Consider the following 21,811-nt stretch of genomic DNA (forward strand, 5'->3'; position numbering starts at 1 on the left):
AGAAATATTGGGGGACAGAAGAAAGGAGAAAGGAGCTGAAATTAGGGGCAGGAGTGAGGGGCAGAGGGCGACTCTGTCGCTTCTCGAGTTCATGTGTGATGAGACGGGGCTGGCGTGCTGGCGTGCAGGTGGGGGCCGGGCGCCGGGGGCCATGCGAACTAGGCTTCCGAAGAAGTCCTCCTAGTCGTTCCCTCCGCCGCTCTCCTCAAAAGGCAGAGGAGGGGAGCTTTAGCGGCCCAAGCTCCAAGACGCTCCCTCTAGTGTCCTGAACGCTCCCAGGCCGAGCGACCTAAGGCCATCACTCACTGAGTTAAATCTCGGGGCTGTCACCGAGCCCCGCCCACCTCTGCAGCTGCGGCGGGGGCCGGAGCTCTCTGGACGCTGGGCCTGCCGCTCCTCTGCTTCCTCCTCTCCCATTGGCCTCTGGGAGACCGCGCCTCTTTTTTTTTTTAAGTCGATTGGGCGGGGCCCAATCGAGGGTAGGTCGGGACTCTGAAAGCTTTCTTTTGCCCACTTCCAAAATGGCGTTCATGACCACGCCGAAAATGCAGCGTGAAGCCGCAGTTCTGCCATCACTCAAGATGGCTGCCCCCATCAAGATGACCGGGGTGTGCCGGGGGGATAGGGGCTGCACGATGCTCTGAGACGGTAAGGGCTACTGCTCCGTTGCAAGCCTCGCCTTGTGGCCTAGGAATGAAGAGTAGAAAGAGTAGGAAGCTGGGCGAGGTCTCTGGTTGGGGCTAGGGCTAGAGAGCCGGGTAGGGACCAGGGGTGACAGATGGGGGTGAGGGATCAAAGATGAGACGGAACTGTGCCCGGTATTCAGTCTCCCCACCGGTGTCCTCTCCCCCGACTCTTCGCGTTCCAGGTCTAGCGTCGGACCATGTGGAAGTTTCTGGGACTGGGGAGCCGGATGATGGGAGGTGGGGCCCGTGGGGGGTAGAGGGAGGAATAGCATCCTTTCCCAGGCTAACCCCTGCCCCTCCCCGTCCTCTGGACTGAAATGGGGAACACGCTGGGCCTGGCACCGATTGGGGCTTTGCCCCGCCGGAGCCCCCGTCGAGAGGAACCTCTGCCCAACCCCGGGAGCTTCGATGAGCTGCACCGGCTATGCAAAGGTGAGAAGTTGGCATTTGGGTGTCTCAGGCTGAAAGGGCAGAGGTGGGCGGGTCTAGAATGCTGGGTGTCCAGCGATGGGAGCAGGGAAGGGGGGAACATAGCGGGGACAGCTAGCCTCAGGGCAGACCAGCTGCCCGCATGGGGCGCAGCGCTTCCTTGCAGGGCCTGAAGGGAGGAGGTCAGTTCCTGCAAAGCGCTTTCTGCGGGTGGAAAGGAGAGACTGCTTCTTGGGGTAGGGTGCTTTGTCTGTGCTCATTGCGTCCTTGTTCCTCCCCCACTTCAGACGTATTCCCAGCACAGATGGACGGAGTGAAGCTCGTGGTCAACAAGGTTCTGAGCAGCCATTTCCAGGTGCTCCCACTTCCCTGGCCCCTCCTCCCTGTCCCTCCCGGCCTGTGGGAGGGCGAATGTGGGGCTCTCTTGACCTCCCTTGCCTGTGGGACTCGTTGCCTTGAATCAGGCGACCCTCTGCACATGCTGGCACATTTGGGATTCTCAAAGGCCTGCTGGATGGGGAGAGGATGAGGGTGGCACGGGGATGGAAACGGAGCAGGAAGTCTCTGCCCTCCTCTGGCCTCTCTCCCCGCAGGTGACTCACGCCGTGCACATGAGCACCCTGGGGCTGCCGGGCTACCACCTCCACGCGGCCTATGCGGGGGACTGGCAACTCAGCCCCACTGAGGTGAGGGCTCCACATACCTGGGCCATCTCCCCAACAGCCCACCTGGGGCCCAGGCCTGGAAGAGGAGGAAATATGGGTGTCGTGGGGAGGAATGGGCAGGGCCCCGGCCTGCTTCCCTGGGTTTTTTTCTTCTGAGGGGGAGAGGGCGGGGACCCATTTGTGTGTGGTGGGTGGGAGTTTTTCTTTGTGCCTCCACTGGGGGGCGCTGGTTACCGCGAAAACCTACAGTATTTGGCTCTAGCCAGAGTGGAGCCACCCACTTAGTCTTCCCGACTACACTCCAACAGGTGTTCCCCACCGTGCTAGGGGATTTGGACAGCAGTGGCAGCCTTAACGCCCAGGTCCTGCTCCTCTTGGCAGAGCGGCTCCGAGCCAAGGCTGTCTTCCAGGTGACCCATGGCTCCTGCCTTCATCTACCGAAGCACTTCCCTCCTCCTCCACCAGCGTCCTGGGGGGAGTGGGGCGGGGCTCCAGGGAGAGGAGCGGAGGTGGTAGTGATGGCAAACGGGGAAAGAGGGTTCACTTGTTCCTCTCCCCACCCAGACTCAGCAGTCCAAGTTCCTGACATGGCAGTTTGATGGCGAGTATCGGGGTGGTGACTACACGGCCACGCTGACCCTGGGAAACCCTGACCTGATTGGGGAATCGGGTGAGGGACCAGGACAGGGTTCTTTTTATCTTGGCTGCCCACTCGCTCACGTTGGCGATGCCTCTGTCGTCTGTACACTGCAGGGATTAGAAAAGCAGCTTCTCGGGCGGCTGGGGTGGGGGCTTCTGGGGGTGAGGGCTTCTCTACGACTGACTCCACGTCTCCCACTCTAGTGATTGTGGTCGCTCACTTCCTGCAGAGCCTCACTCATCGGCTGGTGTTGGGAGGAGAGCTGGTTTATCACCGACGGCCAGGAGAAGAGGGAGCCATCCTGACCCTGGCCGGGAAGTACTCGAGTACGGAGGAGTGGGGGGCGGGGAGGTTCTGGGCGTGGCCAGGTCTCGGGCGCGCGTGCTGCTGCGGTGACGGCGACGGTGACGCGCCTTCTCTCTTCGCAGCTGTACACTGGGTGGCTACACTGAATGTGGGATCAGGTGGGGCCCATGCCAGCTATTACCACAGAGCGAATGAGCAGGTGAGACTGCTGACCCATCCCCCACCCGGCACAGCGGCCACGACGCCCGCCCCGACCTCCGCGCCCCAACCTACTGTTCTTCCCGCGCGCGGACCCCCGCACTCTCATTCCATGCTGCTGACGCTGGTTGGGACCCCTCCACCGAGACAGACCCCTCTCCCATCCTTGCTCATGACCCTCAGGTTCAGGTTGGAGTGGAGTTTGAGGCAAACACAAGGCTACAAGACACAGCCTTTTCCTTTGGCTACCATCTGACCCTGCCCCAGGCCAACATGGTGTTTAGAGGTGAGGGTTACTGAGGCGATGTTCGATGTTCGGAGGAGAGGGGCCGAGGGGGCTGGGGCGGGCAGGGGGCAGGAAGCCTCACCCTCCTTCTGAGGCCCCTTTCTCCCAGCTCGTGAAGCGACCGAGTCTGCATTCCCCTCCCCACAGGCATGGTCGACAGTAACTGGTGCGTGGGCGCCGTGCTGGAGAAGAAGATGCCCCCACTGCCGGTCACCCTGGCCCTTGGGGCCTTCCTCAATCACTGGCGCAACCGATTCCACTGTGGCTTCAGCGTCACTGTGGGCTGAGGTCGTCCCAGAGCCCCCACAGCAGCTGCAACCCCTGAGTCAGGTGCCCCCGGGCCAGAAATGAGCCCCTCTCCGGAGCCCCCCTTGCTGGGTGACCTCGAGTTTCCGGGAGCAGAGTGGGGGACAGCACCGTGCCCTCCTCAGAACTGGAGCTGGGGAGGCAGTGGCTGGAGGCTCCCCCTCTGCCGCCAGCCCCAGCGTCATCTTCTCATGTTTGTGGCTCTGGACAGCGGGAGGAGGGTTAGGGCGTATGTGTGGCCGAGCTGTCCCCCGTCACTCTGCCCTTCACGTCCCTGTGGATTAAAGCACCTCGCCTCTTCCTCATCAGAGCAGAAAGGTCTGCATGAGACTAGCTCTCCATCTTGGTTTCTGTCCCAGAGCCTTCCAAGGCTGGGAAGCAGCCTTTGACCTGAGAAAGTGGGGCCACTCATTCCCAGAAGGAGCGCCGCCCCCACTCCTGTGCTTCCTGAGAACAGCTTCACCCCGTGGTCAGCACCCACCATTCCCCCCACGACTGCACGAAGAGGCACTCATCACTTTAGTCTTTCATTGTGACCACCAGGCTCCCTCGCTGCTGGTCCCAGCCCCTGGCCTGCCCAGCGCAGCGTGTCCAGGGGCCCGGGGCAGGAGGCGAGCGGGGCCTCAGCTGCAGATCTCCTGCAGCAGGGGCATCATGGCGGACAGCTCCTGGATGTGCTGGATTTGTTGTCCGTAGGCGTCATTTAGGCTCCGGAGCTCAGCCAGCAGGCCCAGCAGCTTCGCATACAGAAACCTGTGGAAGAGGGAGTGGGGTCACCAGGGAAACAGGCAGCTGAGAGTCCTGTCCTGACTCGGTGCCCTGAGCCACCTCAGCAAAACTGGGTCCGAGCGCTAGAGAAAGAGGCGTTCTGGCATGGCCGATTAGTCCGCCGTTCAGAGGTCCCCTGTCTTCTCTCCCCATGCCGTTTGTCTCGAACTCAGAACTCTGAGGGCCATATGTGGAGGCAGCCGCAAGTGTGGCCAAACTTCAGCCCTGTGGAATGTGAGGGCCTGCCTCCTAGAGCATGTTCTAGAAGGTGGCCCTGTTCTGTGGGCGTGTCCTCCGGCTCATTGAAGATGAACCAGAGTGGATGTGGAGCACACCTCCGGACCTGGAGAGGCCACGGACTGGAGCCAGGGACAGGCTTTGGCCATGAAGCCGTGAACGACTGACATCGAGGGGATGACAGGTGGGAGACGGAGGGGTGAGGAAGGGCCGGCAGAGAACGAGCGAGACCCTTGGAAGGCTGCTCTGGTCTGGAGAAGTCGGATGGCTGAGGGGATGGGTGTCCCCAGCCTCGGGAATGCTGTCATGCAGAGCCTGCGGGCCACTGCTTAGCATCTCTACTGAATAAAACAATCTGGAAAAGTGAGGCGCAACGGCAGACGCAACGGTTCGGGTGCTGCGTCTGTGTGAGGCGGGAGGGAAGGGCTAGCTCCCCAGGGGAACTGTGTTCCCGAAGGAAGGGAAGCTAAAGTGTTTCTCCTGAGCTCCGTGTGTCCCAACCTCTCCCTGCCTGAGCCTCCGAGCGCCCGGTCACCCCCATACCGGTCCCGCGGCCTCGGCTGCTGGCTTCTGAGGTGGCTGTGTAGAGTCAGCGCCACCTCCTCTTGCAGCTGGTCAATCTTGTCCCTCTGGGTCACGCCGGGCCGGTCTGCAGGACGGGGAGCGTGGGGGGTGGGACGGGGTGAGATGGGTTGGGGGGGTGGTCACAGTGCTCTAGGCAGCCGAGGCTGGGATACACCCCTTCCCCGGGGTTGACGACTAAAAGGCCCAGGTGGATAGGTTCAAGGAGCAGGACCAAGCCGTGGGGACCAAAGCTGCCGGGCTGGGGGCTCACCGGGCGAGAAGAGGGCCATGGCCGCCATGAGCACGTACTCGGGCTCCTGGAGCTGCAGCCGCCTCAGGGTCCCGTGGAAGCGGAAGATCAGCTCTAAGAACTCTTTCTGGAACCCCACTGTGGGAGAGACCGGGCTTAGGAGCCTTCAGGTCACCTTGCCACGTGCCACACCACAAGGACCCGAGCTGTCCTGCTGTTCTGGCCGGCTCACCTAGGGCTCCGTCTTCTTCTGTGTAGCGAAGAGGCCCGCAGAAGAAGTTTCGTGTTCGGAGACAGAACGTGGTATTGAGTGCGATGTGACAGATTTCTACAGCTGCCCCCTTGAGAAGGGAGATCTGGTCCTCAATGAGCAGGGACCTGTGGGGGGCAGGAAACGGGTGCCCTGGTCACCAGCTGGAACTTCAGGGAGCGAGAGGACTCCCACTTCTGCTGTGACACTGAAAGCTGGGGACTGAAGACCTGGTTCCTGGAAAGGTGGAGTGATGGCTTAGTTTGCTCAGTGCTATGTTTTTGTTTTGTTCTGCTTTTTGGTGGTGGGGGGGATGGAGTGTTTTCTTCCTGAAGCCGTGGGAGGGCACACACCGGAAGAAGGGCAGGTCCTTGGTGAACTTGATGACCTGCTGTACCATGAACGTGTTCACGTCCGCGTAGTGCATCAAGAGAGGCAGCATGGGCAGCGAGGCGGGCAGCTGCTGGTGGTGGATGAACAGGTGAGGCAGAGGCTGCAGAGATCGGAGCCCGAGTGAGATGCCGGGCCTCGCCCCGCTTTTGGCCTCTCCACCCTTATTTCAGAAGGGCTCTGGGCCGAGCTGCCTGCGAGGCCCGGGCCCTCTGAGTTGCTGCAGGCATCCCGCCCCCTCCCTTGGACAGGCCATCTCGGGCCCCCTTTTGGCCACATTCCAGCTCGAATCCTTTCAGTGCTCACCCTGAAGCACACGAACTGGCCAAACATGGTGCTCACGTGACGGGCGTGGGCCTCTAGGAGTGTCTGGACCAGCTCCTTCTGCTCCTTGCTCAGCCCGGGGGGTGCTTGCTGTGCCCGTCGCTGGGCCTGCTTTGCTCGCCGCAGTGCCAGGGCTTCTGCAGACAAGATCACTGTGCCCAGGCAAAAGACATGACAGAACTATTGAGACCAGGAGAGAGCACATCCCTCTGCCAGGTCCTGACCAGACGCATTGCAGTGAGGCATGTGGGAGGGAGGGAGGTTCAGAGGCCTCCTTGGGCTTGGCTGATGTCCCGGAGGCTGGGGGTTGGGGCTCCCTGTACACTCCCCCCACTGTGAGGAAAAGCAGTGCACTGGGTGGAGACAGGCGGGGCGGACAGTGAGATGGCCACAGGGCTGGACGTTCGGCCTCTGGGGGACACTGAAGAGGGAGGGCTCTCGATACCTAAAGCATCATTTTATGTTTGCATAGCATTATAATCACAAAGGTTCTGAGCTTAAATCCCACAGGACGAAACAATGCCGTGGGTAAACAGGGCAGGCATTGTCACCGATATTTTTCAGAAACCTCGACAGGCTGAGATTCCAGTGACAGGTCCAAGGTCACAAAGTACTTAAGTGATGTCTATTGAATTCCAACCCAGACCATTGGACTTCTGCAGTTTCTTTTCCACTGCTCCACACTGAAAAGCAGTGCGGTGTCACGGGACAGAGCCGAGGCCCGGAGGTCAGACCGCGGAGCTGGAGCGCTAAGTCCACAACTTTTTAGCTGAGTGAATTTGGGCAAGTTGACTTCTGGTGAGCCCAGTTACATTGTCTGCTGGGAGGACAGCCTCATTAGCTGGCACACAGAAGAAGCACTAGGTAATCAGTTCAATGATTACTGAGTACTTATGAGTGACAGGCACTATACTTGAGAGGCAGAAGAGAAAAAGCAAGCCGAGGACCTAGGAAAGAGTCCTCCAGGGGAGGGAGTGACAGCCAGAAGGGCAGACGTCCTGAGGAGAGTGTGGGCCAGGTGTGTCTGAAGGGGGCGCTAGAGCCAGTGGGGCGGGGTGGGTGGAACTAGGGGAAAGCGTAGGGGATGAAGCCTGACAGGTACGGTGGGGAGCCAGCGTGAGGTCATGGGCTGCGGGGAGACGAAGAGCCACTGGCACCTTTGAGCAGAACACTGACATCGTATGACTTGTTTCGAGAAGCTTACTGTGCTCGCTGTGTGGAGAAGGCACTGTGAGAACAGGGGCGAGCAGAGAGATAGTCTGTGGGTTCTTGGGGTGGGAGGAGGCTGACTCACTGTCCTTCTTCATGCCGGCGTCAAGACACTTCTGCAACCTGCAGGCTGGGCAGTGACGCCTCTGGGCCTTGCTGATCTTACAGCTTCCAGCAAAGCGACAGGCGAGACCAGAGCTTTTGACAGCTGTTCGTCTGTGAGAGACAGAGACTCTGTGAGGGTTGGGAACAGCAGTGAACAGGCGGCTGTATGAGGCGCTGAGACGACATGGTTTAGAAGAACCTCTGGTGGCACGGGCTAATCTGAGCCGTGTCCAAAGGTCTTTCAGGGTGGACGGGGCACGATGTACTCAAGCATTTCCAGGGGGCACAGGATAGGTCCGGGGAGCCGAGCTGACGCAGCACCAGCCTGAGCCTTGGTGGGCAGTGAGCCACACAGTGAGCCCTCTTGTCTGAGGGGTTGTGTCCACGGGCACACACCTGGCCTTCCTGGTATTATGCCCCTGTTTATACAGCATGGCGATTGGCGAGATGCCACGAGCTGGCCACAGGGCGCTAGGCCCTAGGATGCAGGAGTGATGTAACCGGACTAGCTGGGGCCTGTGACAGGGCTCAAAGGTTGCCTGGCAGGCAGTCTGGGGGTTGTTTCTACTGGGGAGTGGGTCGGCTCTCACCTGAAGAAACCCTTGCAGCCCTCACAAGTCAGGGCATGGAAGTGGTAGCCTGTGGCTCGGTCCCCGCACACCACACAGTTTCTCAGCTCATCTTCCCCGCCAGCCATGGCTTCAGGGGCTGAGGTGGCTGTCACAGGCCCCTGAGTGTGGGAGGGGTCAGCTGTCAGCTCTGGGCCACCGGTGACCCTCTTGTCCGCCCCCTGCAGAGCATTTTCCCAAACATGCCCTGGGCCGGACACCTACGTTATCACCACCTTATTGTTTTTAGTCTCTGGCCACCCAAGGCTTTCCTACCTGCTCCCCTGAGGCAGCATGTCACCTGCAGGCCGCAGACTCTGGAGTGCGGTGCCTCTCCCCAAACCCCTAATCTACCCCAACTTCCCCCTTGGTCTCAGCCGCTGCCCAGGTTTAGGGATCGTGGCCCTGGGTACCTGGAAAATGAGGGACTTGAGTTGCTTGTGGCCGCCAGTTCGTAGAGACTACCCAGGGAGCATACAGACTCTGGACCCAGAGCGAAGGCCTGTGGGAGGTTTTCCCATCATGCCCCTGGTGCCACTTGCTGGCACATGGGGAGGGGCCCTGATAGGTGCGGAGGTCGTGACTCATTAGGAGCTGCCCCTAATCAGACCCTTGGCAGTTTCCCCTCCTGCCCAGTTCAGGCTAGACCTGGTGTGGCTCCTGGACACGCCGGGAAGAGAGTGGGCAGCAGAGCAGGCTTCTTCACACGCAGTGTCAAAGGCAGAAGAAACAGGGGAACATGTGCAGGAGGCTTCTGGATGGAAAGCCCTGGCAGGCAGAGTCTTGCGGAGGGCCGGAGGGGACCCTGCTTCCTGACTTGGAGGGCCAAGCCCGCAGCGGCCTCTGACAAACTGGAGGTAGTTGGCATGAGTCTGGGGACTCTTGTGCCAGAGCTGGCTGACGGGCATGTGACCTATGCAGTTACACAGGGCCTTGTGCTGGGAGGGGTCTTGGTCTTGACGTTGCTCTCTTGAAATTCTTAATGATTTTTGAGGAAGGGGCTCTGCATTTTCATTTTTCAGTGGGCCCTGCAAATTACGCGCCTTACGAGTAAGTTTAAGAACCAGAAATTAGAGCGCTCGGGGCTGTCCAGTGCGCTTTGTGGGCACCAAAGAGCGTTTCTGCAGGTGTAAGGAGTATGTACATGCTCTCTCAACATCAGCGAATAGAAAAAGTGATTTCCAAAACTATTTGGATGTTTAGGGAATGGGCAATATGTTGGATAAGTCTGATCCCACACACGCTGTAATGAAGTCCAAGTCTCAGGCTTCCAGCGAGAAAGGTCCTTGTCCCTGTACTCTCTCGGGACTTTGGCCATTTCTGCACTTCCTTACACTCTTCTCCCACGGGACAGAAGCAGTTTCCTTTCCCCCCTTTTTTTTCTGTCATGTCTTCTGCTTCTCCAGTTAAGATTTACATTATAATTAATGTTGCTCTACAGATGAGTTAAAAACCCAAGTGCAGGCCACAGTCATGAAAACACAGAGAGAGAAGAGACTGAGTTAACGAGAGCCTGTTTAGGTCCCCGAATGAGTGGGCGGCCTTCCCTTCAAGTGGCACTGCACCTGAGTGTGCACAGCGTATTGCATCCTGAGATGAGCGGGCTTCTGGAGAACACAGCGCTCAGATCTGGGCCCGGGAGGTATAAGCCTCTGTACGTGTGCGCATCCATTGGTATCTTTGCTCGAGTGTGACTCTGTTAGAATTCACACTGATTCGTTCAATCACCAAACATTGATCAAGAATCTGCTATCTGTGAGACACGAGGAATGGAAAGATGAACAAGATGCTCCCCTGTCCCCGTGGAGTTTGAGCGTGCTGGTCGGGGAGACAGACCTTTGGAGAGACACAAAGGAGTGTCGTCAGATCACCGGTGCTGCTGTGCGCAGAGCACCCTGGGAGCACAGATGGGGGCACCTGGCCCTGCTTTGACAAGGGGGCGATGAGAAAGAGGCAGGAAAGGCTTCCTGAAGGAGCGACGACCAAGTTGATTTTTAAAGGATAATGAAGAATTAGCCAGGTAAAAACAAAAGGCAGTTCAGGCAGAGGGTGCAACCTGAGAAATTCAAGAAGCCAGGTACAGCGGAGCAGGATGGCAGCCCCACTGGCAGGCCCGTCTTGCTGGGGCGGAATATTTTAGGCTAGGAGTGGGCGGGGAGAGGTCTAGAGAGACAGAGCTGAGGCTGAGATGCAGGCAGGGCCTCCTTTCCCTCCCTCACCCTCTAAAAGTGACCAGATGCCATGCCCTGTCATCCCCGCTTGCTTGCCCGAACATGCCCACAGCCTCCTGTCTGAGTTCAGGTCCCCACTGTCCCCTACGCGTTACTGTGACAGCCTCCTTTCCTCCACCCCAATCTCCATGCTGTTGCCATTTCTAAAATGCAAATTTGATCATGTCTCTTCCCTGTCTAAAATTCTTCATTTGCTCCTCATCACCTTCGGGATAAAATCCAAACTCGTTAGCATGCCACACAAAGTCCTCTGTGACCTGGCCCCTATTTATTGCTCTGGCCTCAAGTGTTCCCACTCCACGTCCCTCCCCTTGACCTGACACCTCACGCTCTGGCTCCACAGGTGCGTGAGCACTTGGGGTTCCCTGAACACACTGTGCTTACTTGCCTCCAAACATCTGCCCTTCGTATTCTGTCTGCTCGGGATCTCCACACATCCCTCCCTGGACCTCCCGACCTCTGGGCCTTCAGGCCAGAGCACCGAGGGTCACCTCTGGGAGCCTGGGAGCCAGGCTACACCTCTGCTCACGTTGGTCCTGGCACACACCACATTGCGGAGCACCTGTCTGTTTCCTTCCGACTCTGAGTTGTCAGGTCCAGCACTGCCTCTTTTACTTTTGGCCCCTGAGGGTCCTATGTACTCCTGGCACATGTGATGACTGTTTGTGGAAGGAACAAATAGTCAAAGACACAAACTGAGGTCTGATTCCAAACTCATGCTCTTTGCACGTGGCATCGTGTCATTCACTCAGCAAACGTTTAGCAGGTATCTGCTTCATGCCAGTCATGTGGGTTCCATGGTGTCATCTGGATGACGCTTCTCGTTTCCCTTCGGTGGCTGTCTCTCCCAGCTGATCATCCTTTGCCGTCCTGACTCTGACCAGATTCTCATTAGTCTAGTCTGATTCCTGTTAGAACCGCAGCTGCCTGCCGCTCCCACCCCGCAATAAATAGGGGCCGCATCTGCATTTGACATGTGGCGACCCAACTCGGGTGTCTGCTGAGCCAGGTTTCCAGTCTGTTTGGTGCCCCGGGTTCTGGCACAAACACTTCCTTGACGGTTGCAGGCTGCCTCCTTCCCTTTGCACCCTGTAACCTGGTTTTACTCCCCCATCTCTGCATTCGCCAGTGGTCTCCTGTGGCCCAGGCGACCTTCCGCAGTTCTCGCCTGCCTGCAGCCACACCGTCTTCTCAGAAACCCTTTCTCACTGGCCTCTGCGATGTTACGCACTCCTGCTTCTCCATCTTTGTTTCTAACAGCTCCTTTTTCTTTCTCTTTTCTTGGGTTCTCCTTTATTCCTAAGCCTGTGAGTTAGGAAAAACTGTGGGCTTTTCTTCAATGCTCAGTTTCAAGCTCCCCACCTTTCTTCGTCCGTGTTCCTCCCTGACAGTTCGTCTAGTCACACGGCTCTGGTAAATGTAAAAATAGCTAACATCTGAACACAACAGTATCCAGAGCACCTCCACATCCCGACTTTGGTTACCCCCTTTCCAGTACACGGGTGTCTCCAGACTCCACAGCCCGGGTCCAGGGACCTTGCTATTCTTAGCAGTTTCTTTTTGACACCTGTTCGCATTAAATCTCATTCTAGTCCTTTCTCTGGACTCCCACTGCCCTCGCCCAAACTTCTGTCATAGCATGGATAACAACATTGCCTTCGCTGACCATCTCTCTGCTACTAAACTGTCATCTGTACGCCACGTGGGTCTTCTTTCCCCGACACCCAGTACAGGTCCTGGCTGGGATGTGTGCCAAATAACCAATGAATGCTTGAAGAACTTTCCCAGTTTCCTGGTCCTGAATTCCAATGGTCACTTTGAGTTCTCGTCTACATCCTGTTAGTCGCCGCGTCTATTGGTTCTTCGTGCCTTGTGTTTCGTGACGTAGTCCCTTCTCTTCCGTTGCTGTCACTACATTCACCCAGACTCTTGCACTTGGCACAACTGCGATGTCCCCATCTCGGTCTCCCTGCTCTGACTTTTACTCTTGTCAATTCGGCCTTGCATTTCCTCTGCAAGAACAATGTAGAAACACCGTTTGTATGAGGGTCAGGTTTAAGTCCTCATTCTGATATTTAAGGCCGTTCCATGTCTCCTGCAACTTCCGCATCATCAACTTGTCTTTCATCATTGTTCTCTTACCTCCCAGATGCCAGACAGACCCCTCCCACCGTGTGTCTAAATTTTACCCTTCCTTTAAGGTCCAACCCAAATCCCATTTTCTCCAGGAAGCTTTTGACTCTTTTGGTCCTGAACAGTGTCTTTTCTCTTTGACCTGTTACTGTTTATTGTTACATAACTTATTGTTGTAGTGTACCTGAGTATTTCATCATCTGTGGCTGGGTTGGCAGTTTATGGCCTGTGAGCCTGTTTCATACAACCTTTGAGCTAAGAAGAGCTTCGAAATTAAAAATTTTTTTAAGGAAAAAAAAAGACTATTTCATAATACATGAAAATTACATGAAATTTACTCTTCAGTGTCCACAAACAGTTTTATTAGAACATAGTGACACCTATTTGTTTATGTGTTGTCTGTGACTGTTTTCAGACTGTAATGGGAGACTTGGAGTGTCAGCAGAGACCATAAGGCCCACGAAACCTAAAATCTTTCCTCTCTGGCTGTTGCAGGTGAAGCTGGCTGACCTCTAATCTAGGACCTCGAATTTCCTTTATAATTTCACACAGCTGTTGAAGAACTTTGGAGAGATCTGTTTCAGTAAAGACAGGCTTTTCTTTGCTAATTTCCCATTCATTAGAAAGGTGAGGGAAGCCAGAGCAGCAAGCTGCAGAGTGAGGAGGAGCTAGCCTAGTTAGAAACTAAGGGACTCAGACCACCACATTCCCTTTGGAAAATGAGAGCCAGAGTATCGCAGGAGGCTGTGGGACGAGACATGGTCTTTTTTGCATCTTGTCTGTTTCTGACCTGGCTGAGAAAATGTACAAGCACAGAGATATATCTAGAGAAAGGGTGTTTGTTCAAGGTCTTAACCTGAATCTGTCGTTGAGAAGAGGTGAGTGATTGCCGAGGGAAGCTGAGCTATAAAGGACTCAGCTATTACAGGCCATAAAAAAAACTGTCCGAAGGGAGTAACAGCTAAAGCTGAGTGTTTGGCTTTGGCTGACTGAAGCTGTAAGCAGGCTAAGAGGTTTTACAATGCCCTCTTCCAAGAGAATTGAAAAGATTTCCTTAGAGTACAAAGAAGGTAGATATTTACATACACAGGAATCGCTGTTGAAGTTATCAGAAAGTTCATGACATTTATCTAGGTGTTCTATTTCTTTTCATCTTGCTCTAATCATATTTTTTCTTAAAACTTATACAACATTAATTATTTAGTAAAGTTCCATCTTATCGAAAAATAATCTATAGATTAGGCTGTGAGCTTTATCTGTCACATCTGGTTCCTACACCTGGGCAGGGTCCCCTTGGCCAGTTTTGGTCCTCAAACATGGACCGCCAAATAGATTGCTACCTGAATTGCAAGAAGAAGCAAGCTAGACTCTAAGAGCTAGAACTCGCATATTGAAACCTATTTTAATGGCAACAATAGGTGTCAGGTCATACGTGTGTCTCCTTTTGTTACAGCTTCACCACCATGCCTGGCACAGTGGAGGCTCATTGTCAGATTGAACTTGAACGAATAAGCTTTTCGGAGGAGCTCAGTCCCTACTTGGGTGGATGCTAGGGAATCATCATTTTGTTGGGGAAGGTTTTTTTTGCATTATGTGAGAGGTAGGACTGATGAATCGAAACATCTCTCAACACCTAAGATTTATGATCTTCCAAATCAAACAGGCACTTCGCAATTTCCGTGTTCCTTGCCACGGAATACTGCCCACTTGCGCCTCCCTCTCTGTCCTTCTGCCCTTTCGCCCTTCTCTTAGGCAGACCGCCACCCTATCAGTAAATTACTCGTAATACCTCCTGCCTTTACCCCTTTCATTCATTGTTTCCTGCTTCCCACGAACCATCTTGGTTTCTTTCCAGCTCTACTTTCCTCGCCTTCTCAAACTCACACGCCCCTGCCTGCCCTCCCTCTCCCTGCGCTCCCCCTTTTCTCCTTGTGAGCTCTGGGCCCTGACGCTCGCCCCTCCTTCCCGCGCTCCGACAGCCTTACCCTACTTGGAAATGCAGCGGGCCTCTGGGCCTGCCTCCATTGGTGCGAGGGGCTGTCACTCTGCGGCAGGGGGCGCTCGTATTGGTCTGGCTGGAGGCGGGGCCCGAGCCGACTATAAAAGGCGGGGCCCGAGGCGCCGCGCGGAGCGGCGCTGATCGGCGGGCGCCCGGCGGTGGAGCGAGCCCCGGGAGCCGGGCACGGTCCTCCAGCGGGGCTTCCCGCACCGACTCTCCTCGCCTGGCCAGGCGGCGCTGCCACCCCAGCTTAGCAGCTGTCGCCGCGCCGTCCCCGGGGCCCTCAGTGCACGTGCCGCCCCTCTGCCCCGCCGCCGCGATGAGCGAGGTGAGCGGCCGCCGGGCCCCGAGGCTCCGGGTCCCGGGGCGCGAGGGGACGCGGGGGTGGCCGGGCCCCGGGGGCGAGGAGAGGGGGCTGGGCAGTGACTGGAGGAGGGAGGCTTCGAGTCGCCGCTGCGGGTGGCGCTTCGCAGGTGCCGCGGTCTCAGGTGAGGAGTCGCCTCCTCGGGACGCTGTCCTCTGCGTCCGTCACGGCCCCAGGCTGCCGGTGCCTGGGCTCCCCGGCTCTGCTCTCCCGCGTCCCCCGAGGGGGTCACTCTCCCCCACCCGCCAGCGTCTAATCAGGAAACAGGAGCGGAGGGACCGTTCCGGCGTTCAGAAGCCCCTGCGGTGGCGCCTGGGGCCTCGGCGGAGATGTCCCCTCAGAGTAGAGCCCCCTCTGCGGTGCTCGCGCTGCCTGGGTCCTTCGTCAGGTTCCGTGGTGTCCCTTCCAGCCAGGCCTCGTCCCCCGGCTGTGCTGTCCTCTTTCCACAGAACGCCGCTCACGGGCGGGGGTCAAGGCAGACTCGGCAGGACCCCTCCCGCGTTCGGCTGCGCTCGAGGACACGGGCCTCTGCCCGCAAGCGCGGCAGGGTCTTCCCTCCCGGCCGAACTCGGCCTGGGCAGCGGCGTCGCAGGCTTGCTCTCTGCAACCCGTCCCCGGTACCTGGGGGCTCGCGGCCCAGCCAACGCTCGGCCGTGGGCCAGATTCCAGCCCGGAACTCACAGACTTCACGGCCACGGCGGTCGTGGGCCACCTGCTAAACCTTTCTGTGCTTCGGTTTCTCTGTCACGTGAGAATAATGCTGGTCGTTCTAACGGTTAAATGAGATCGTATGTGCAACGTCCGGAGAGTAGGCACCGAGCAGGCACCGAGCAGGCACCCGGTCTGTTAGCTGTTGTCGTTTGCTCCGTTTCTTTTTTTTCTATTTTAGAGTGTTCCTTTAGTGTTACTCTGTTTTAGAGTAGTGTTTAGAGTGTTCATCTTTAGTAGGGGTTCTGCTAGTTCCTCCCAAAAGTTGTCCTCCAGGGGGCCGATGAGTGCCAACTGCTACATTGTCCTGGTTGCCATGTCCACTGAATTTATCCTGGAAAATTCAGCTAGTCTGGGCGCTGCACATGAACTAAAGTGGATTCCAGTCCCTTAGCTAGTTGTGACTGTGACTATGGCAGCCTCTCAAAAAGAAAAGAAAGAAATGGTTCAATTTTCTTTCCTCTTGCTTCTTTCAGCCTGAATATGAGAAGAGAGATTTCCTTGGCCTTCTTCTCACTAAAGTCCAGAGTTCAATGCCCCCATTAGTGTTTCTAAATCTGAAAGTCGTAATTCAGGCCATCCCTTGGGAGTCAGTGATCGAAGGCCATGCCAACATGAAGACGTGTGGTTAGCCTGTGCTTTTTGGAGGAAGTGCACAGCCTCTCTGTAGGACACACTACAGGGGCTGACATTTAGGGTGGTATTTGGTGGAGTGACAAAGCCATTTCAGTGGCAAGGAAAACAATTCGGTGTTCGAAGGGAGAGTCAAGTCTTGGCTTAGCAGCCGACCTTGGCTAGCTTCAATCAGGAGCTCAGTAGGACGGTTGGTGTGGTGTCCTCAGGGGGAGACTAGCTGTCAGTGTCTGCAGGGCTGCCCAGCGTCCCAGGCTGTCAAAGTAACTGGTTCTAATTAGCAGTTTATCAGCAAATACATAGTGGAGCCTGGCTTCAGGGACGAGTATTTATAAAACCCAGAAGCAGCCACCTGGGTGTACGTGGAGACTAGCTGTCTCTGAACCAGATCCCCCAAGGGTCTCTGTTTCCCTAGAGGCCAAGAACCATCCTGTTTTCTTCCTCTCATAGAAGCGGGATGAAAAACGGAAGCGTCGCCCAGAGCTCTGGAGCCTTAGGGAGACTCGGACACTTCCTTCTCTCAGGCCAGCCCGGGGGGTCTCCTCTTCCAGGCTGAGGTGCCTAGCGCAGGAAAGCCCTGTGTACCCTGAATCTTACATAAGCCTCACCCCCACCTGCTTGTTTCCTTGATTCAGAGAAACTGCACGAAATGAGAGGATTGAGATCTCTTTACAGATTCTCTTTCCAACGGAAGAACAGAAGCTGGGGCAGAGTCTCCAGACCCAGAACAACAGAAAGTGCAGGGGTTCTGGTGGGGCCGTGGGCCGGGTCCGGCTCGACTTGGCACTGCAGCAGAGCATTCCGTGCCTCGTGAAGACGAGCTGCAGGCCCCTTCCGGCTCGGCTGCATTCACAGCCCAGGCAGGACCGGATTGCTGTGGATCACTGCGAGAGGCCACTCTTGCAGTTTGATAACTTTTCTCTGGTGTCAGTGAAGAATGGGACATGCATTCAGTCCCTGAGGGCTCTTTCTGACAGTCCCTTGTCATATGATGTCACTCACAGCTTAAAGCACAGTGACAAGTTCTGTGATCCTGTTGCATTTCTCGACCGTGAAGAGCCCGGCTGGAGGAACCCGCTGGTCCAGCAATCATTCTATTGAAATAGGGGTCATGGACAACTGGTAACTCTCCTTATGGTATCTGTTTTGTGTTTTGGCTGCCAGGGCTGGAGCAAGGGACAAATCAGTTCTCACTAGGGGAGAGCTTACGGCTGGTATTCCCTCCTCATTATTCTGCTGCTGTCCCCTTAGGTAATGGGAATGCGATGCCACAATATGGGGATAGCATTCTTTTTCCTGTGCACACGTGCCTGAATCTGCAGCCTTCCCCACAATGGCAGTTTGGTCAAGGTGACATCATTGCGTTATGTCTTCTGTGAGCCAGTTTTTAGGAACCTGGTAGGGACTTAGAGGACATAAAAGTTTCTTTCTCTCATTGGTATTTTGTTATCATTATGGTTGTTTTGGACATATAAACTAGAAGATTAGCTACTGGATGTTGGATGCCTTCTGGAAATATCTGTCTTCCAAAGTAAGGGAAAGTTGAACTTGGTTCTAGAACTTGCTCATCCCTTTCTTAGGCACCCATCCAGGTTGTTGGCTTGAGCAGGAGCCTCTGGCTGATGCAAGTGGATGACTTTGTCATCCTGTCACCCGGAAATATGGACAACTCTTTTTCCTAAGTGGTGGCCGTGATCAGTTACCTCTTGGAACGTTGCGTCTCTCTAGGGGCAGGCACCCATAGGTCATGTGGCCAGGGTCCCAATACCTAGACTTGATGCATCGTCCATGTCTGTCTGTGGAGGGTGCTAACTGATGAGAGGGATGGAGACGGGGTTGCAGAGGGGGGTGAGGAAGAAGGATCAGCTCAGTGGTCATCTTTCCAGGGTAGCTGGTCCATGAGTGCCTCCCTTGTTTTCTTTCTATTTATCTATAGTCCCAAATTGTTGTCCATGACTCTATTTTGAAAGAAAAAAAAAATCTTAATTTGCCAAAATTCTTCAAAATAAAAATACAGGATATATCTTTCACCAAGAAAATCTCAAATATCAAAACATTTTAATGATATAATTTTAGATTTGTTAAGGAGCCCTAAAGTCATCTGGTCCAATCTTCTCATTTTACACATGAAGAAACTGAGGCCCAAACATTATCTAAATTTACACAGTACTAGAACCAAGACTAGGGCACAGAACTGCCGACTTCTTTTCCCACAAGAACTTTCCAGAAGACTCCTTTAACATGTTACCCAGTGAATGATTTAATTAACATGCAACCTTTAAGGAATATGTTACAAATACTTTCTATAGGAAATCTAAGCAGTGTGATTTAAAAAATGATGAGCAAGAGACTAGAGAAGAGACCAGTATGGGATGTTATTTATCGACAGGGTACATTTCAGTAGAACACCAGCCAGGGCAAGTAGTACCCTTCCTTATAGGAGGCCTGGTCCCCTTAAAAATGGGTGAGGCTAATGTGCCCAAGTAAAGTAGGTAAGTGAATAGGAGTGAAGGAAAAGAGAAGCCTGGAAGCCCTCTCTCCGTGGGTCCTTAGTTTCTGGTGTCCTTCACTGATTCCCATAACTGCAGAGCCTCAAGGACAAGGGGAGAGGCTGTCTTTCTGAAAGGAAAGAAATGGGAGCAATCTCTTAACGCTACAGTATTTGACCTGAAGGACCCAGTGCAGGGAAGCAGGTGTCTAGGTAAAACTGGTGCACCCGATGGCCGAATAGGCATCGGATGTGTAGTCCTCTGTTTGGCTCCTTGACTTCCCAGGAGGGTACAAAGGCTTTGGGACGGGGCACATAGGAAGGGGGAAAGACGAGTGTGTCAGACTGGCAAAGTAAGGGGTGCAAGCCTCCTGGGATTCCGGAATCCTCAGTGCACAATCTTCTAAATCCATCCTCTAGGCCCGCTGCTCAAAGTGGCTCAGCTTGCCCCAGAGTTATCTCACCTGCAAGAGGAGCAGGTCGGAGGCAGGTCCAAAGCCACTTTTTCCAAGAGATCTGCATCCCTGAAGGTTCCTATAAACACGTGCTGGAAAACCTAGGCCTTGTCACGTTCTCCTGCCTGAAGCCTGATTATTGCTTCATTCCAGGATAACTCCTGAAGGTGTGTCCACCTAGGTTTCCCAACCCCCTACCCAGGGAAAAGAGGTGCCATTTAAGTTCTGTTGTCCTTGGTGCGGCCTCCCTCCCACACAAGGCCCTCCAGCTGAGTGTTTGCTTTGTAGGCTGTGTGGGGATTAATACGTTTATTTTGGGACATTAACACCATGGGTGGGATGCACGTTGAAGATTATAGTAATAAATGATGCTTTGGCACTACTCTCCCCCTTCCTCAGTGTGGGGCGAAGGCGCAGCTCCCAGCCGTGTGCAGAGCTCTGCTAATAACCACTCATTAAACTGTGGCAGCCCGTGCTGGGGGGACGAGCCGGGGCTGTTGACTCACTGCATACCATGAGCTGGCATGGCCAAGGAATTCTGCCTTTGACTCCAGTAGGGGTACTGCTATTCCAGGAAACAGGGGTGAGGTGGCGGAGGGTAGAGGGGCAGACCAGGGGGCTCGGGAGCTCTATTCCTCTTAGGTATTTGAATAATATTCCATGTATTGGGAGAAGGATGTGTGTGTGGAACGCCGAGTAAGGATTCCTAGTTCTACTTCTATGATCTTGAGGGTGACCTTGAACAAGGCTTTCTGAAGCTGTTTGAGGACTGCAGCTGGTCGCTGCACTGAGAGAATTGAACTGGTTCCAACTGTGCTCTGAAAACAGCATCTAAGGTCCGTCAGGGGTACTGGGAGTCGCAGAGGCCTCCCCAAGGTCCTTTGTCAGTGACCATCACTTCACATTGGGGAAGAATAGTCAGCAGGGACTGGGGGGCTGGGGTCTCTCGTCTGCACCTGGAAGCAGATGCAATGACTCCTGTCTCCCTTGCCTTCTGTGCCTCTGAAGCAAACAAGGAGCTTGCAAAGCCTAAGATTTCCGGCAATACAGAGGCAAGAAAGGGGCCTTTTGGGGATCACGTTTAGGATTTTTAGGGTTCAGTTTCCCTGCCCTGGACTGTGGAACAGGGTTCTGAGTACCTGAGCCTGTCCCTCTCAATGCAGGGGCCCCAGCAGTGCTCCCGTGACGCGTTCTCACTGCACAGCGCCAGGCCGTGCTGCGCCAGTGCGGGGTGTGAGCGGCCCCGGCTTGAAGCTCCTTTGTGCCTGCTGTTGCTGCCTGTTAATAATCTTGAGCCCCTTCAAGAGCCCATGAGTGAGGGAGGGGGCTGGGAGAGCTGAGCGGTTTATCTTTCCCAAGGGTAGCACTAACTTGCTGCTTGGAGCAGAGGGGTGACACTATCTTACCTCTTCTGGTGACAGTGGTTGCTGTGGCAACATCATTAAAGATGAAAGAGACAAAGAAAGTAAGAAACACAGTTAGAGGTGGGGGCAGGGTGGATGGGGCCGGGAGCCACAGGGTTCTGTTCCCCAGCAGTGGCAACAAGGAGACAGCGTCTGTGATGCTGCTGCTGCTTTGACCGTCTCTAGGTGTGGCCAGGGCAGTGCTAACAAATCATCCGAGGGAGGCAGTGGCTTTACAGAGTCGTTCTTAGGACACGAAAGTGAATGAAAGAACTTGATAGAGGAGACAGGGTTTATCTGCTCCTGAGCACTAATCTCCTCTCCCCATGGTCTACAACTCAAAAACAAACAAGCAAAACAAAAACCCCCAAGGGTGTCTGCATCTTAGGGTTCTTGGAAATGAAATGTGAAATTTATGGAGGCACTGTACAGGAGGGCCCCTCCTGTGTATCCCTCGCCTGGGAAGACTACGGATGTGGCAGCTGCTGTACAGAATACAATTTCTGTCTGAGCAAACTATCGTTGGGCCCTTTACCTGACCTTTAGAGCCACCGTCAGCATTTTTAGGGGACAAGACATTGGGAAGACAGGGAGACTGTGATTTCCAGGGTTGGTTTAGAGTAAAAGGAGATCAGTTCTGAAGCTCCAGTGGTGGCAGAGTGAGCCTTGGAGCAACCCCAGGTGTCCAGCTCCAATCAGCGGGGAAGCACTGTGGCGGCTCCACTCCCGGATGCCCCCACGCAACACCCAGTCTGCTCCCGCCTGCCCACAGCACCCCAGTAACCTGACCTAGTCTTACACTTCACCTGGAGCTACATTTCTTTAAAATAAAAATTTTATTTTAACACGTGCTAGGTATTTTATATACAGTTCTCTAGTCCTTTTCACCCTTCAAGGTAGATATTTTTTTTCTTCTGCAGATGAGAGGTCTGAGCACAGCAAGGCTAAGTGATTTACCCAATGTCACACAGCTAGGAATGGCAGAGTTGGGATCTGAGCAGATTAGTTCATGCAGAGGCAAGCTGTGAACCCAGAGCTGTCTGATTCTACCTAATTTGCCGCATTGCTTCTCCCAGGAATTTGAGGCTTGAGAAAATTTTTTTTAGCATTTTATTTTATTCATTTCAAGTATACAGTATCTTGGTTAGACATTTATATTGTTTATGAAACTACCCC

General features: G+C 54.8%; 3 protein-coding genes across 4 annotated transcripts in view; 2 read left to right on the forward strand and 1 right to left on the reverse strand.

The window, feature by feature from the left end:
• The first annotated feature begins 461 nt into the window (after positions 1–461).
• Positions 462–4,896, forward strand: TOMM40L (translocase of outer mitochondrial membrane 40 like). Of its 2 annotated transcripts, none has more exons than XM_011377013.2 (10): positions 462–648; positions 869–1,118; positions 1,403–1,470; positions 1,709–1,801; positions 2,089–2,190; positions 2,345–2,450; positions 2,624–2,746; positions 2,849–2,925; positions 3,108–3,210; positions 3,358–4,896. In XM_011377013.2, the coding sequence occupies exons 2-10, from the start codon at positions 1,004–1,006 to the stop codon at positions 3,495–3,497; spliced, it is 927 nt and encodes a 308-aa protein (XP_011375315.1). In that variant the 5' UTR covers positions 462–648; positions 869–1,003; the 3' UTR covers positions 3,498–4,896. The 2 variants fall into 2 exon arrangements, with proteins under 2 accessions (XP_011375315.1, XP_011375316.1); XM_011377014.2 differs by having other exon boundaries at positions 508–648; positions 969–1,118.
• On the reverse strand, positions 4,140–8,447 carry NR1I3 (nuclear receptor subfamily 1 group I member 3). The gene is made up of 8 exons (XM_011377018.2): positions 8,204–8,447; positions 7,594–7,724; positions 6,282–6,451; positions 5,939–6,078; positions 5,568–5,713; positions 5,357–5,473; positions 5,065–5,170; positions 4,140–4,269 (listed from the first exon to the last, which is right to left on the reverse strand). Exons 1-8 carry the CDS (start codon positions 8,308–8,310, stop codon positions 4,140–4,142), a joined length of 1,047 nt encoding a protein of 348 aa, XP_011375320.1. The 5' UTR covers positions 8,311–8,447.
• A 6,258-nt stretch (positions 8,448–14,705) lies between these two features.
• Positions 14,706–21,811, forward strand: part of PCP4L1 (Purkinje cell protein 4 like 1) — an 18,451-nt gene continuing 11,345 nt past the window's right edge. The window contains exon 1 of the mRNA XM_011377025.2: positions 14,706–14,912. Within this exon, the coding sequence (XP_011375327.1) occupies positions 14,904–14,912 (9 nt within the window). The 5' untranslated portion in view covers positions 14,706–14,903. The remainder of the gene's footprint in view (positions 14,913–21,811) is intronic.

This window comes from Pteropus vampyrus, unplaced genomic scaffold, assembly GCF_000151845.1.
Source record: "Pteropus vampyrus isolate Shadow unplaced genomic scaffold, Pvam_2.0 Scaffold304, whole genome shotgun sequence".
NCBI classification, from domain to species: domain Eukaryota; kingdom Metazoa; phylum Chordata; class Mammalia; order Chiroptera; family Pteropodidae; genus Pteropus; species Pteropus vampyrus.

Coding starts and splice junctions, on each gene's coding strand:
- TOMM40L (XM_011377013.2), top strand. CDS start 1,004: ATGGGGAACACGCTGGGCCTGGCACCGATTGGGGCTTTGCCCCGCCGG. Junction 1,471..1,708: donor TTCTGAGCAGCCATTTCCAG/GTGCTCCCACTT, acceptor CTCTCCCCGCAG/GTGACTCACGCCGTGCACAT. Junction 2,191..2,344: donor GAGCCAAGGCTGTCTTCCAG/GTGACCCATGGC, acceptor CTCCCCACCCAG/ACTCAGCAGTCCAAGTTCCT.
- NR1I3 (XM_011377018.2), bottom strand. CDS start 8,310: ATGGCTGGCGGGGAAGATGAGCTGAGAAACTGTGTGGTGTGCGGGGAC. Junction 6,079..6,281: donor GCCAGTTCGTGTGCTTCAGG/GTGAGCACTGAA, acceptor CGATCTCTGCAG/CCTCTGCCTCACCTGTTCAT. Junction 5,171..5,356: donor CATGGCCCTCTTCTCGCCCG/GTGAGCCCCCAG, acceptor CCCGTCCTGCAG/ACCGGCCCGGCGTGACCCAG.